Source organism: Dermacentor andersoni, chromosome 1 (assembly GCF_023375885.2).
Source record: "Dermacentor andersoni chromosome 1, qqDerAnde1_hic_scaffold, whole genome shotgun sequence".
In the NCBI taxonomy this organism is placed as follows: Eukaryota; Metazoa; Arthropoda; class Arachnida; order Ixodida; family Ixodidae; genus Dermacentor; species Dermacentor andersoni.
In genome coordinates this window covers 80,768,338-80,783,114 of record NC_092814.1, presented here as the reverse complement: position 1 = coordinate 80,783,114, position 14,777 = coordinate 80,768,338, and the positions used below count along the sequence as shown (strand labels likewise).

Below are 14,777 nucleotides of genomic sequence, written 5' to 3'. Positions count from 1 at the left end.
AGGAAAGGAGGCTTTCGTCGGTCAAACTCTCACAAAGTCATTGTCTAACAACTCTGATCAAGACTTGGTTGGATCGACTTCGCGTGTGCTCTCTAAAGTGGCTATGGTATTCTGAAGCTCAGCGCAAGGTTGTGGGTTCGAATCCCGACCGCGGCCGAGAATAAAAAGTAAAGATAAAAGAAACGCTCGTATACCCAACATTTGGCACACATGAGAGAACTCAATGTGGTCAAAATTGATTCGAAGCCATCGACTGGGATTTCTTTCATAGCGCTTGTGCTGGTTTGGGACGTTAACTGAAGTTTTTCGCAAGAAAATCGGCGCACTGGAGTTTTAGTGAGGACCAGCTATACTTCCCTGTAGGTTGGCGAGTTTGTCGAGCAGATGTGAGCGTCGCACGCACTTCAAGCGTTATGACTAAGGGAAGGACAATGATGTAGCCAGAGTGCCTTTCTTTATGAGCTAAGGTTGGTGGTTGATGTGGTTGTAATATTTTACCTTTTGCTCGAAGTCAATCCCATGTCGTGATGAGCCTTCTCTTCCCTACCCGCCTTCTTTGCAGACACACATAGAAGCGTTCTTTGGGCGGGCAGCAGGAAAGCAGCCGTGACTGCAGTTTCAAGGTCGAAACGAACGGGCAACATAAACGGGCATAAGTTCATCTTTATTCTGGTCAGTTTGGTGTCTTTCGAAAAGGAGCGTATACATCTGGTTAGACACATCTTAAGGTCAACAACGTTTGGTATTTAAACAGCGTGGCAGCTACATTTTCTTGTAGCTGAAGCAGTAACTTTGCGTACACGGAAAGGCATACTGAACAGCGAGACACATCAGACAAAAGGAAACATTTCATGGTAAGCACAGATGACATTGAAGTTCGCAAGGAAAACCATCTTTAACAATATGCGCATGACGCGTAGCTTGGCAACAAAACTGCACTTCAGCTTGTGCACAAATTCTTCACGGCGATTAAAACAAACTCGTGTGCACAATTTTTCATCTTGGGAGCAAAATGATATGAGAGAATGCCATACACGTGCATTACGTCTAATGAGTGGCCTGACACTTATATCGCGATTTGCTGGCGCCATTCAAGTGATCCAGGCCTTCGTGAGCGTAACGCCGAGCAAACAGTATTGGCCGAGAGATTTCACCGAGCTTGTTGCAAATTGTGGCATCGCATCTTGCGCGCGGCAATATTTCTAACCCTCATTACCTGAAGACATGAAATTTTCACTTACTGGTAGTTTTTTACATTCAATGTATTGTACCTGACAACTTACGTTTTTAACAATGAGCTCTGAGCTTTCGATATTTAGACACGTAACTTCTTTTCTTCAGTGTAGTATCACCGTATGTGACGCATGCCCGCGCGCAAGAGTTAACGGTAAATTCGAGCTGACGTCGTAGCCCCAATCGAAACTCCCACATCCGCTAAGCTGTTAACGGATCTTCTGAGTGGTGCGAAAAAAAAAAAAAAATGTTGCATGCGTTACGCCATTCTGACTCTCAAATTGCTCACTTAGGCTGTACGACATCAGGTGAGTAGAACTCTATAACATCAGGTGCCACTAATATTGATCGTGAATAGAGGTTCTGACATATAATACTGCGATGCATACCCACTGGTCGATAATTCACATGTAAAAGCTAAAAAGCCAGCAAATAAGCAGACGATCAGAAGGATAAACTTTTTAAGTAGGGGCCGTCGGGGCTATCGCCTGCGCTGCTAGCCTGGGTCGACCGATCGGAGCAGGACTCACGGAAGACGCGCGCGAATGACGCAGTGCATGTGCTCAGCTCCAGCGACCTGAACCGTCAAGGTGCGCATTATTTCGAGGCCGCACATCAATTGCTTTTTGCGCGCACGGTGCTAAACGTAAAAAAAGGAAGAAAAGGAAAAACGGTTCGCGCGTAAAATCGTTTTCAGCGAGCCTGCTGCTCCCAGTTACATTGCTCAAGAGGCGTCTTTCTTTTTCGTTGAGAACGCAGGGCGCTGACATATACTCGCTTACGAAAACTCGTTCATTTGGTGCTGCAAGGAGCCGGTCGACGTATTACATTTCCCTCGGGAAGTAGCAGCGAAACACCGAACACTGAAAAAAAAAAAAAAAAGAACCCGTGCGCTCGAATTGATGAGAATGGGAGGGTGCATGTTTTGGAGATAAGACAATACCTACTGATTATAAGTACAGCGACATGAACTGACTGGAGGACCACGTTACTCTGCGTTATTCGAGGTGTTGTGTGGCAAAGGACGTGCTTACGTTTTCAACTCGGGCAGTAGTAGTATTACGCAGGGCTTCTTTTTTTGTATTTTATTTCGGGGGCCCGTCTAATGCTAGCGCCTTAATAGGAGCGTGAGGAGGTGGAGCTTGGCTTTGCCAGAACGCGTCGCGGGCGTCCTGTGTCTTCGGGGCTTTCCTCTCTCAACCTCGATGCCGCGAGACTCGCTCTCCGTGCGCGCTGCGCGTGATCAGCCGGTTTCGAACTGTCGGCGCGCTCACGCCTTGGGCGCCAAGTTTTCAGGTCGCGCTCCTCACTCCAGCCGCTTTCTGTTCCTCGCCTTCGGAGCGTGTGGCGGCGCCCATGCCGTTCACTGCCGGCGCGCCCCTTCGAGCAGAGTCGTCCGCGAGCTTGTCTGCCGGTGCGCCACGCTTGAGGCAAATAGATGGCTCAGAGGTTCGGGTCGAGTAGTGAAGATGAGAAGGAAAATAGCGGTTGAGAGAGAGAAAGAGATAGAGCTATGGTAGAGTTGGTTGTAAAGTATTATAGATGCAAAGTGGAAACGGGGGCGACTCTGCCGCGGCGGAAGGGGCGTCGCCTATTTGCCATCCTCGTCAGCGGAGTGCTTGGCCAGCGCCAGAAGCACCATGGTCAGCTCCTTCTTGCTGATCTTGCCGTCTTTGTTGAAGTCGCAGCCACGCAGTATGGCCTCCTGGAACTCCTCCAGGTCTTGCGCGTCGTAGTCCTGCGCACCGAGCGAAACACCGCCCCTGAAGTAAGATTTCCTTAAATAAAAAGAAAAAAAAAGACCAAAGTGTCTGAAAAGCTTGCGGTATTGCAACGACCCCTCTAAGTTAGTGATCGGTGCGCGGTAGAAAACGTTTTCAGTCCGCTATGTTCTTCCTCAAGCGCTCCGAATATTGGTATATGTGATACTGCTAATATATACGTATATAGACAACGGCGGCCGAGCTGAGGACGACGACGCGCATTTTCCCTGCATACTCGCCTCCATCACGTCCAGCGTTTGGCGTAGACTATAAATAAATACATGCTGCAAATCGTGTCTCGCCTACTTCCACGAATTATCTGTGGTGTAGGTGTGAGGTTCTATTTTGATCACGGCCGCTCTGCTGCCTTTGCTACACCGAGCTCACCACGGCGCCATTGGTTAAGACATCTCGCCCCCAACTACCTCCGCAAACAATATAACAGCGAAAAATATTATAGCAACGGCTGCGCCCATTCTCTGCTGTACTTTGTTCATTTGATCTACTTCAACAATTATTGAAGGTAAACTCAGGGTAATAGCTAGCGGCCCCTTACGACCCAAGGTATATACGTGTACCACGTGCGCAACTGCCTGGACTGCTTCGACCAACCGAGTCTGGAAGAACATATCGCGAAGGAAGGTCGGGGGAGGGTGGCACCTGTCGCTGCTTCGAGAAATGATTGTGGGGGCCGTGCCGGATGCAGTTGAAGCTCCTGGCATTGCGGTTCCTGCCCTGTGCCACATGTCTTAAATTTAACTGTATGCAATGAGATGTTGGCGCCTGTTAGACGGCGCCGGCTACTCCTGTTCTAATTCATAGACGAGAGCAAACGTGTGTGTTAGACAAAGAATGGAGAAAAGACTATCGTGACAACATTTCTAGAGTTCACACACACACAACGAAAACGAGTGTTTCTGAGCAGTTCACAAGCGTTCGATTGCTCGTGTTAACGTACGCACGGCGACCCTCGTTGGCGGAAAACACAGCGCGCACAAACACGCACCTAATAGTCACATGAACACGATAATGAGAGTGAATACGGGAAACACGTACATATGAAAATGTTGAAAAATGAATCATTCCGACAAATACAGCGTTCTGATCAAAGTTAGTGTAATAAAATTTAGCAACATTTAGGTATTCCCGGTTGAACGTGTAAGTAAGCAGCTGGATGCGTCCCCGTGCTTACGTGGCTCGTGGCCTTCGGGTGAGCGCGGAGACCCGTTCCGCTATATTTCCCTTCCTTTCTCGTTGAAGTGCTGTTCAAGCTTGTTGAAGATATCTAGTGTCTCTAGCCGCTATCGTGGTCGCCTGATTACGTGCGGTTCAGAACCACGATGTTAAAAACATTTGTAAATATTTTCTTCCCTCTTTTTTCTCCCGTTTTATTTATTTTTTTCTTCTCTCGCGCCTCTCGACTCGACCAGAGACAGTGCAAAGGAGCCGAATAAGTAACCTAGTGCCACAGGGTTATCTGATCGAGCTATCTCGGATGCTTGGTTGCTATAATCAGAAGTTCAGATCCATTTTTTTCTTTTCTTTTTTTTTTTAGAGAAGTCAGCCGGCGCTGGAAATTAGCCTTTCGCTAGCACGGGGACGATTTCGCTTTTGCTTTTGCTGGTTGCCTGTTTTAACTTCTTTCGGTGTTGTGTGATGGCCACCCCCCTAATGCACATGTCACTCAGTACCCATTTGCCCGAATTTAATACCATTCTTGCGGCTCGTCATTCATGCGAGTTGGTGGGGTTGGAACGTCATTATGACCAGCAGCATGGCTTAATAATCCACTGGCAGTGTTCCATTTGGAGCTATGCATCTGACTGAGGCGGTGGCGTGGAGCTTCGGGTTTCTACTCTGAAGGTCATAAGCTCGAATCCTCCTCCAGTACACTACATTTGCAGGCTTGAAGTGGCGCCTGACACCGGCAAAAAAAAAAAAAAAAAAGCAATGCCGTGAACCAGTGGGGTGTACTAGTCCAAGTGCAACCAAATTAGGAAGGCCCACTAAACTTTAATAAAAGGCACCTGCTCACCAGAATGAGAATTGGCCTCCCTGGTGCAGTATTCGGCCACTACTTCTCTCATGACCCCCACAATTAACCCAAGGCCCTCAGTCCCCAGTGGCTGCGGAGCACCTGACTGAGGCAGCGGTCAGACCTTCGACGCGGCAGAGGGTGCTAAGAATCTGTGGATCCGGACAGGCAGCCACTGGAAACTGAACCTGGCAACTTTCAACACACGAACTCTCTCGAGTGAAGCTAGCTTAGCAGGACTCTTTGAAGAATTATCAGGCACCGCGAGGGATACTATTGGCCTTACTGAGGTTAGAAGAACCGGTGAGGCTTATAAAGTGCTCACTAACGGCCCCGTCCTCTGCTACAGAGGACTTTCAGATAAGAGACAATACCGAGTAGGACTCCTAATCCATAAAGACACAGCGGGTAACATTGATGAATTCTACAGTATTAATTAGAAGGTAGCAGTAGTCGTAAAAAAGCTGAATAGGAGGTATAGACTAAAGGTAGTACACGCCTACGCTACATTCTCCAGTCACGATGATGAAGAAATAGAACAGTTTTATGAAGACGTTGAATTAGCGAGAGAAAAGTGCAAACTCAGTATACTCTAGTCATGGGCGACTTAATCCAAAAGTGGGGAAAAAGCAGGCTGGTGAACAAGCAATTGACAACTACGGCATCGATTCTAGGAACACTATAGCAGAGATGGGGGTAGAAATCGTGGAAAGTAAAAGCTCCGAATAATAAATGCCTTCCCCAGGAAGCGTAGCAACAGGAAGTGGACCTGAAAAAGCCCTAACTGTGAAACAAGAAATTAAATAGATATACTTTTTGCTGATACCAGCGTAGTGGAGGATGTAGAAGTGTTAGGTAGGGTAAAGTGTAGTGATCATAGGTTAGTGAGGTCTAGGATTTACCTAAATATGAAGAGAGAAAGAGTAAAATTAGTCAAGGAGAAACAGGCCAGCCTAGACACAGTAAGGGTAAAATCAGACCAATTCAGGCTGACGCTTGCATGCAGATATGCAGCTTTAGAACAGAAAGATGAAGATGACATAGAGGCAATGAATGAAACCGTAACTAGGTTGGCTTCAGAAGCAGCAATCGAAGCGGTAGGTGAGGCATCAAGGCAACCAGTAGGTAAGCTTTCCCAAGTAACAAAGAACCTAATAAAGAAACGACAAAGCATGAAAGTGTCCAGCTCAAGAGATCAGATAGAATTCGCGGAACTGTCAAAACTGGCCAATGAGAAGAAAGTAAGGGATATTCGAAATTATAACGTGAGAAAGACTGAGGAAGCAGTAAAAATGTACGCAGCATGAAATCAGTGACAATAAAACTTGGCACAGGATAAGCCATGTTGTATGCATTGAAAAATAAGCAGGGTAATATCATCAGCAATTTCGAAGATATATAAAAAGCAGCGGAAGACTTCTATACTGACCTGTATAATACCAAGAGCAGCCACACTACCTTCATTCGAAGTAGTCATGAACAGTATACAGCGACTCCTTATATATCTAGCGATGAAGTTAGAAGGGCCTTGCAAGACATGAAATGGGGAAAAGCGGCAGGAAACTATGGAATAATAGTCGGTTTAATCAAAGATGGAGGAGATATCATGCTTGAAAAGCTTGCGGCCCTTTATAAGCAATACTTTACGACTTCAACTGTACCAGAGAACTGGAAGAATGCCAACATTATACTAATCTACAAGAAGGGAGACGTATAAGAATTGAAAAATTATAGGCCCATTAGCTTGCTTTCGGTATTGTATAAAAAATTCACCAAGATAATTTCCAATAGAATAAGGGCAAGACTAGACTTTAGTCAACCAAGGGCTGGCTTCTGGAAGGGATATTCTACAATGAATTACATCCATGTGATTAATCAGGTAATCAAGAAATCTGCAGAGTACAATCAAACTCTCTATATGGCTTCCATAATTTATGAAAAGGCAGTTGACTTAGTAGGGATACCAGCAGTCATAGAGGCATTACGTAATCAAGGAGTACAGGAGGCATCCGTGAATATCTTGGAAGTATTCAAGCTATTAAACTCCGAAGGCTTAGGAGTGAGGATCAGCGGCGAATATCTCCGCAGCTTTCGGTTTGCAGATGATATTGTTCTGTTCAGCAACACCGGGGACGAGTTACAACAAATTATTGAGGACCTTAACAGAGAGAGTGTAAAAGTGGGGTTGAATATTAATATCCAGAAGACAATGTTCAATAGCCTGGCAAGGGAACAAGAGTTCAGGATTTCCAGTCAGCCTCTAAAGTCTGTGAAGGAGTACGTTTATCTAGGTCAATTACTCACAGGGGATCCTGATCATTAGAAGGAAATTTACAGAAGAATAAAAATGGATTGAAGTGCTGTTACTAGCTTGTACAAGTTGGTGCGGGGAAGGGGTTTCGGCGACCTTCAACAGCGTCTGCTCGGAGCTCGAACCAGATTGACTATTGGAGAGGCTCCGGCAGGGGAGATGCGAAGATGTAAAAACAAATAACAGAAGTTTAATACAACGTTACGGATGAGTGGTGCGCTCCAAGACAAAAAGCGCGGAAACGTTCAGCGTGCGCGCTCCTGCACGCAAGGGCAGAGAAGATGCCCACGTGGCGTCTCGCTGGCCTTCTTATACCATACACCATCCAGGCAACCTCATTCTCTCTAGCTCCCTGCTAGAGGGCCTTGTCAGCACACTGGACACCCCACACAGAGAAATTCGGAGAGAAACCACTCACTGGCGTAGAGGTGGTGAGTGTAGGTCACGTCGGGTCAACACACTGGTCAACCCACACAGATGAATTCGGAGAGAAACCACTCCCTGGCGTAGAGGGGTTGAACGTAGGACGAAGGAGAGTAGGATGTGCACTGGCGTATAATGCCGTCGCACACGCCCGACGGACAAGTCTTTTCATGTTAACGAGAGTGACGTTTAGGCACGTCGAGTCCCAGGCGTTTGGCATGCGTTCCATTCATCGCCGGACACAGTGAACCGTAACAGTGCATACGGCAGGCATTTCCAGATCCTGACTGGGAGTTTACTACTATTATTGAAAGAAAGGTGTACAATCACTGTATTCTACTTGTGTTAACATATGGAGCGGAAAATTGGAGGTTGACAAAGAAGCTCGAGAACAATTTAAGGACCGCGCAAAGAGCTATGGAATGAAAAAAGGTTAGGCGTAACGTTAACAGACAGGAAGAGAGCAATGTGGATCTGAGAGCAAACGGGGATAGCCGATATTCTAATTGACATTAAGAGAAAGAGAAATGGAGCTGGGCAGGTCATGTAATGCGTAGGATGGATAAGCTGTGGACCATTAGAGTTACAGAATGCGTGCCAAGAGAAGGGAAGCGCCATCGAGGATGGCAGAAAACGAGATATGGGGATGAAATTAGGAAATTCGCAGGTGCAAGTTGGTATCAGTTGTCGCAAGACACGGGGTAATTGGAGATCGTAGGGAGAGGCCTTCGCCCTGCAGTTGACATAAAATATAGGCTGATGATGATGAATATTCTAGAAACTACTAATGCGCCTGTGTTACAATTCTTTCTGTTACTCGTATTCTTTCGACATCGGACTTATTTTTGTGAAAACATAAAAGAACACACAAAGACAGCGGCAGCTTTTACTAGCAAAAAACCCCAAAAGACGAATGTTTGGTAAAGTGCGTAAGTTTACTTGTTTGTGCTGTCGGGATGAATAAAATTATCCGTAAGTAAAAATGAAGCGGCGTGTAGGCTTCAAGTTCCAAAGTTCGCTCCTGTGCTTAAGACTTGTATGTCAGCTGCATAAGGGTCGCAGCGTATCAAGAAACTCGCCATGCACCAGAGTAATCGAGTAATAGGCATAATGTGTAATTGCTTTTTTAAGTGTTGGGTTGTTGTTGGTGTGTCGTCGATGATAATGGGGGTGATATACGAATGAACGAGTCCATGGGGCGAAATCGAGCTTCCTGAAGTGCAAAACGTCTAGCCTATACATTTACGGAACAGTAGAAGCATTATTAACGATAAAGAAAGATAAGAAAGGTATTTATACTTGCCTGCACAGTAGTACAGAACGGACGCAATACGTTTTTTTTAACCAAACAAATCAGTTGTCGCTGCGAAAATTGTACAGCAGTTACATTTCACATAAGCTTAAGCAGTTATATAGGATGTCCCAGCTACCGTTGGCCAAGCTGTTATGAGAAAACAAAGGAAGAAACACGGTGCAAAATGTGATCATAATACCTACAGTGTTCGGTCATCGACTTGTGACGAACGAACACCGTAGGTCTTTTATAATTGTATCTTCCACCGCATATTTTTCATTTTTTCTTCTTCTACCAGTTCGGACAAAGTTAGCTGGGACCACGCTTATTATTATCTTATTACAGCTCCACGAGTGATTTTCAATATTTTTCACTGTAATCTACTCCGTCACCCAGCGAACACCTGGGCGCATGAATCAGAAGACGTACTTTTTTGACGAGTTCCAGGAGGTCCTTAAGAAATCCCTTGAGTTCTTCATTTTCGATCGTGCCATTCTTGTCCTGCGTAAATTTAAAAGTTGCTCTGATGAGAGGCGCTTCGCTCGTGACACAAGAGCTGTACCCTGTGACCATTGCAGTACAGTAGTGCGGTAACAACACTATTGAGCGTGCAGCGGCTGTCGACTATACACGCGCTAGAGGCGTGGTCTCCACCTGTTCTACTACAGTTCACTGTAAACACTGTCCAACATGTGTGCAGCGTTGCTGCAGTAGTATTCTGTATTGTGGGTATGCTGCACTTACCCGATCGTAGAGTGCGAAAACTCGCTCTATGTCCTCCCTTGTTAACTTACTTGCGCCCTGTGGAAAGAGAGAGAGAGTGTGTGTCACAGTTTATCGTGGTCACTTTCGTAGGCTGCGCCGTCAAGAAAGTTTCTAAAAAGCCTTTATATATTTAAATGCAGATATCTGAGCTCAGAATCGTTAAACGCAGCTCACACAACTTGGTGTGGCAAATGAGAAGTTCTTTTTCTTAATTACAATATGAGCCTCTATTTCCTGCAGGTGCAGGCATATTGTAAGCGAAGTTTAATAGCCATGCAACTATATAGTTAGGCCACTTATTATGCTGTCAGTTTCAAATGACTATGTACTGTACCTACATTTACATATCTTGGTCAATAATTATTTTCTAAGTCTACGGTGCAATCTTGCGAAAGCTTTGCAGAAGCCGTGTGTGCATCATTCGATAAACTGTGTACCCGCGACGCTTGACATCGATATACAAGCGGCCATACTGAATGGAAGAGGAAACACGTGTGTTTAACGCGTGTTCATGAAGCTGTCTTCCGTGCAATGTAACAGTACAAAATTTACGCATTCAGGAGGGGTATGAAGCACGTTCTTAGAGAGCGTTAAAAATACCTTCTTTGTCGCTTGCGCGCCCTAAATGAATTTCACCGTGCGCAAGTATATATTTCTCGGATGGAAATCTAACCTAATATTCGCGTGTAATAACGGCCAAAAGCGCAGGGCGCTTGAGCGAGGAGTGAATTCTTGTTGAAAAGAAGCGTTTAAGCCAAAACTACATATAGAATCTTCACCGGGAGCCCCCCCTCCCCCCCCCCCCCCCCCCCCCTTCCCCCTTTCTTTTCTTTATTGAAACGAAAATAAAATAAATAGATTTCGTCAGCTATAATGATGGCTCCTACTCATTTTCACATAATAGTAATAATAATAAGAAAACTATTGTAACATAAGAATAAGCGTCACGATTTCGGAAAATCAAGGGTGCACTTAGCCAAGAAGAGTAAATGAACTTCGCATATATAGTCCTTCATGCTTCTTGCGACCGCACCCAATGTCGGGAGCAAAGCACCGAATAAATGTGCGCTGAGAACGACGAAGAAAACCCTAACTATTGACCCTTTTCACGGTGATCCCGAGGGCGCTGCCATGTTTGATCACGTGGTGACGCGTCGATTGCTTTGCTTGCGTCAGCTGCCTCCGTTGCCTCATCCGTTTACAATGGATGTAGATGACGCCGGTGTGGCTCTGCAAACCTCTGTTTCAGTGGATATCGTAGACAGTGACTGGGTGGACGACACGCGAAGCTTTGGCTACAGCTTCAAAGGACATGTAAGCACTTTCAGAGCCCATTACGCTTTGTCCAAAGGGCCCGAGCAGCGTATACGGTGCTTGCAACAAAAGTGGGGCTAAAAATGTATTCCAAGTTATCCTAAGCTTCCGTTTATGAATTGAATCAGGATCAGTGTGTTTAGTTTTTCGTTATTTATTTAGCAAATAATTTTAAGCAGCGGCTGGTCACGTTTCTGACTCAGTAAAGTTCCCCGGGCTGTCACTATTTGGTTGTTTATTTTCTGCCTGATCGCTCGTGGGTGTGCTAAGTTGCGATAGATTCGTTCTTGCTGGGCACAAGGCTTGTAATGTAGATGTCCCGTACCTTGTAATAGCTTGTAGCAAATGCATATTATCGCTGTCACTCGCTTACTGTGTGAACCGTTACGAAACGTTCAGCTTCGAACATCTATAGTGGGCTCTCGGTGTAGTCGCCGTCATGCTTCGGCGCACTTATTCAACTATGTTCCCGTTCGCTTATTCTTGATACGTTGGCGATAGAGTGGGCGTAAGTTTACGTGTGAGTTGGGGTGGATGTGTGTAGATAACGTGCGAGAAACTTACTATATGCCAAGAAGCGGCGATATACTCCCTTTGTCACCGTATAACGAGCGGTACTCACTCGTGCAGACGTTCCGGGGTTGAAGCCCTTTCTTGGAGGTTAGCGCTATAACGCTGGCGGATGAGTGAGTTTTTTTTTTATCCTCGAGGGTAGGCGTGCATCGCGAAGAGCCGGCAACACAGGCAGTCCTCATGTAGCAGCGGTCCGTGAACTTGGACACAGATTCATTCCATTCCTTAATATGCCAGTCACAATTTTTGCAGCCAACTATCGCAGACGTCTTGACTCGAGCGCTGCATATTTTGCAGCATGAATGGAGCGCAGTGCGCTTGCGAACACCCAGTTGCATTTCCGACAGCTGATCGCACAGTGTCAGGGCAGAAGAGGTAATCGTTTCGTATTCGTGCGCTTTCGCTGAGGCAACGTGCTGCGCGCCGCCGAAAGAGCCATCTCGTTTCTCTAGAGCAAACTGCTTCGCGAAAAGGGTCAATAGTGTAGCCAATGAATCTTATAAAAGAAGTGGGGCCTGCCTGACCGTTGTGAGTGAGTTTTTTTTTTTATAGCTCAGATGAAAAAAAAAATGCTATACATGCTGCGCATTTCTTTAGCGCTGCTGCTCGAAATTGAGACGGAGGCAAACGTGCTCTGCAGCGCACCTGCTGCGTCGGTTTTCCTGCTGGCGCAATGCCATGCGTGACGAGGCAGCGGCACTTTGGCATTGCGCCACACAGCCTGTCGCAGTGAATTACGGCCCGATGTCTGCTGAAGAGAGCAACTACGGCGCTCGATTGAACCAAGGCACAGCGCACGCCAAACGGCGTAATTGAAATCTGCGACCGTAAACCCAGCAGCTAAAACTTTCACGAACCGAGTTAGCGACTTCAAAAGTCTTCCGGCTGCAACAGCTTTGTAGCCCGCGATGTTACTTTCTTGCTCGCATTTGGCTGTAGAGCGCTCGGCGCCGCCGCTAGACGCAGATGCGTGTACTCTGGTCGTGGACCGGGCTTAGCTGCCTCGTAAAAAGCGCGCTCGGGACTCGCGTCGCGCGAGACGTCACTCGTACACAGCTTTTCGAAGCGTGAGCGCGGCACATGCAGAGCGTGCGGTCTCTACAGCGGTGGTGCAATCAGGATAGCGGCTACCGACACTCCACTGTGCTTGGCGAAGCAGCTGTGTGCTGGGTTGCGCCACTCGTCCGCTGCGGGCCTCTGTAGCGGGAGGACCTTTTAAACAATTAACAGTGCGCTCGAATACAAAACGCGTCTCCACAGACCGTCCTTTGCACGTAACCATAGCAGACCTATTTAAATTTTTCATCTTTGAGGTACCGCGCCGTTCGCACACTTGTCGGGTGAATAGAGAGCTTTAAATCAAAGCACACTGCTTAGAAGTGCTGTAAATGTAGCCTCGTGAGAGCTCTTTTAGAGCACTCCTAAGCGCTACTGTTCGCCTACCGTAAAGCGCCATTAAAGGGACAGGGAAAACACTAAGTCAGGTTAGACTGGCAGATTACTTCTTGTTAAAATGACGTCTCCTTTTATTCGGCTGGAAAAGCTGTATTGTTAGCGTTGAAAATGAAGTCTGTACTGATGTTTCAAAATTTATTGCTCTTACCACCGCGGCGTCGACGACACCATATCATGTGACATCGCAAATGTTTGGGTACTTTCGCGGATATAGAGTTCTTGCGAGAAAGAAACAGCGTAGAAAATATGCTAAGTTGATTTTTCGTTCCCCTTTTCGACGATTAACTACGAAACTTCGGCCATACTTAGCAAGAAAATGTCACGTCATGGTGAGCCGCTTCGCACAATCGAACGGGAGGGGAATTTAAAAAAAAAGAATGTTACTATTATTCCAATGTACCTACATGTCTTGAATAAATAAATCGATGAATAAAGAAAGAAAGAAAGAAAAAAAAGAAAAACTCGCCCTGCCTTTCGGCAGGGCAAGTTTCTGATGCGTCCTATACTTTGTATTTGGCGATAGTAATTTTCTTGTCTGAGGCGGCGGTGCCGTGATATCACTTATCCGGTATACTAGGTACTTTCAACTGCACTCTCTTTGGCGCTGTCCAGTGCAAATAGCAGCCGTAGGCTGAGTTATCACATTTATTTTGGCTGCTATTAGTTGCACAAAATTGTGAGCATTTCGGAAAGTTTGAATAATAAAAGCTGCTATACACAGACTTCACAAGCTTGCTCGTGGTCTCTTGGGAACCCCCCCCCCCCCCACACCCTTTCTTTTTATGTCCTTATTTGGAGAGGGGAGAGGTTCTGCTTTTGACAGTCTTTGTTTGCTTGGTGTTTCTCTAGCTGCACGAGAAAAATGAAATTACCAGCCAGTTTTTTTATTATTACATTTAATCGTGCTCGAAATTGTGGATACTCAAAGTAGTGATTTGTAACTTATTGAGTTACGATGCACGAATAAGTTTTGCGCCAAAGGACGGAACAGCACACGTACAACACACATAACGGTGCATAAGTGCTCTTTGCGTACAGAAAGTGCATAATCCTGCCGCGCATAAATCACTGCTGGCGAGTGGGATTAGAGGTTTGAATAGGTACCGAAGTGAAGGAAGAGACCACATTAAGGTGCGACACCGTCTGATGTGCAGCGTACCGTACGTGTCTTTGTTTCCAAACGCCTGCCGTAACGAACACAGGTGACAATTTACAGACGTGTGTTCGTACCAATCTGTCGTTCTAGTATTACAAGTCCACGCAGTCACACCCATGCTGAAAACAGCTTGGTGAACTAAGTTTGCCGACATGCTCGTCGACCTTGTCGGTCTTCAGAGTCAGTGGGTGGATCCTTGCACAGCCTGTGTGGTCAGCAGTGAAACGCGTTGCATGCCTAGTCTTTGCAGCGAAGCGTGCGCGCCATTACCACATGAGTTGCTATAATGATGACCACGTAGGATATAAACACTTAAGCGGATAAGGATGCTCGGTGAGCTCAGGCAACTTTATCTGCCTCATTCTTGTTTGAGCAGCGGTTAAGAAAAAAAAAATACTAGGATGCTGCCAAGGTGTATGTAATACTCCTGACCGTAACTTTTTCCTTTTCCCACT

The 14,777-nt window shown here is 46.2% G+C and overlaps 1 protein-coding gene across 1 annotated transcript in view; it reads right to left on the bottom strand.

Annotated features, from left to right (window-relative positions):
* Positions 1-645: 645 nt before the first annotated feature.
* The window catches only part of Cbp53E (Calbindin 53E), a 252,080-nt gene continuing 237,948 nt past the window's right edge, over positions 646-14,777 (bottom strand). Inside the window, exons 9-11 of the mRNA XM_050194034.2 lie at positions 9,804-9,860; positions 9,489-9,560; positions 646-2,971 (exon numbers count right to left, since the gene is read on the bottom strand). Coding sequence (XP_050049991.1) covers positions 2,825-2,971; positions 9,489-9,560; positions 9,804-9,860 — 276 coding nt within the window. The 3' untranslated portion in view covers positions 646-2,824. The remainder of the gene's footprint in view (positions 2,972-9,488; positions 9,561-9,803; positions 9,861-14,777) is intronic.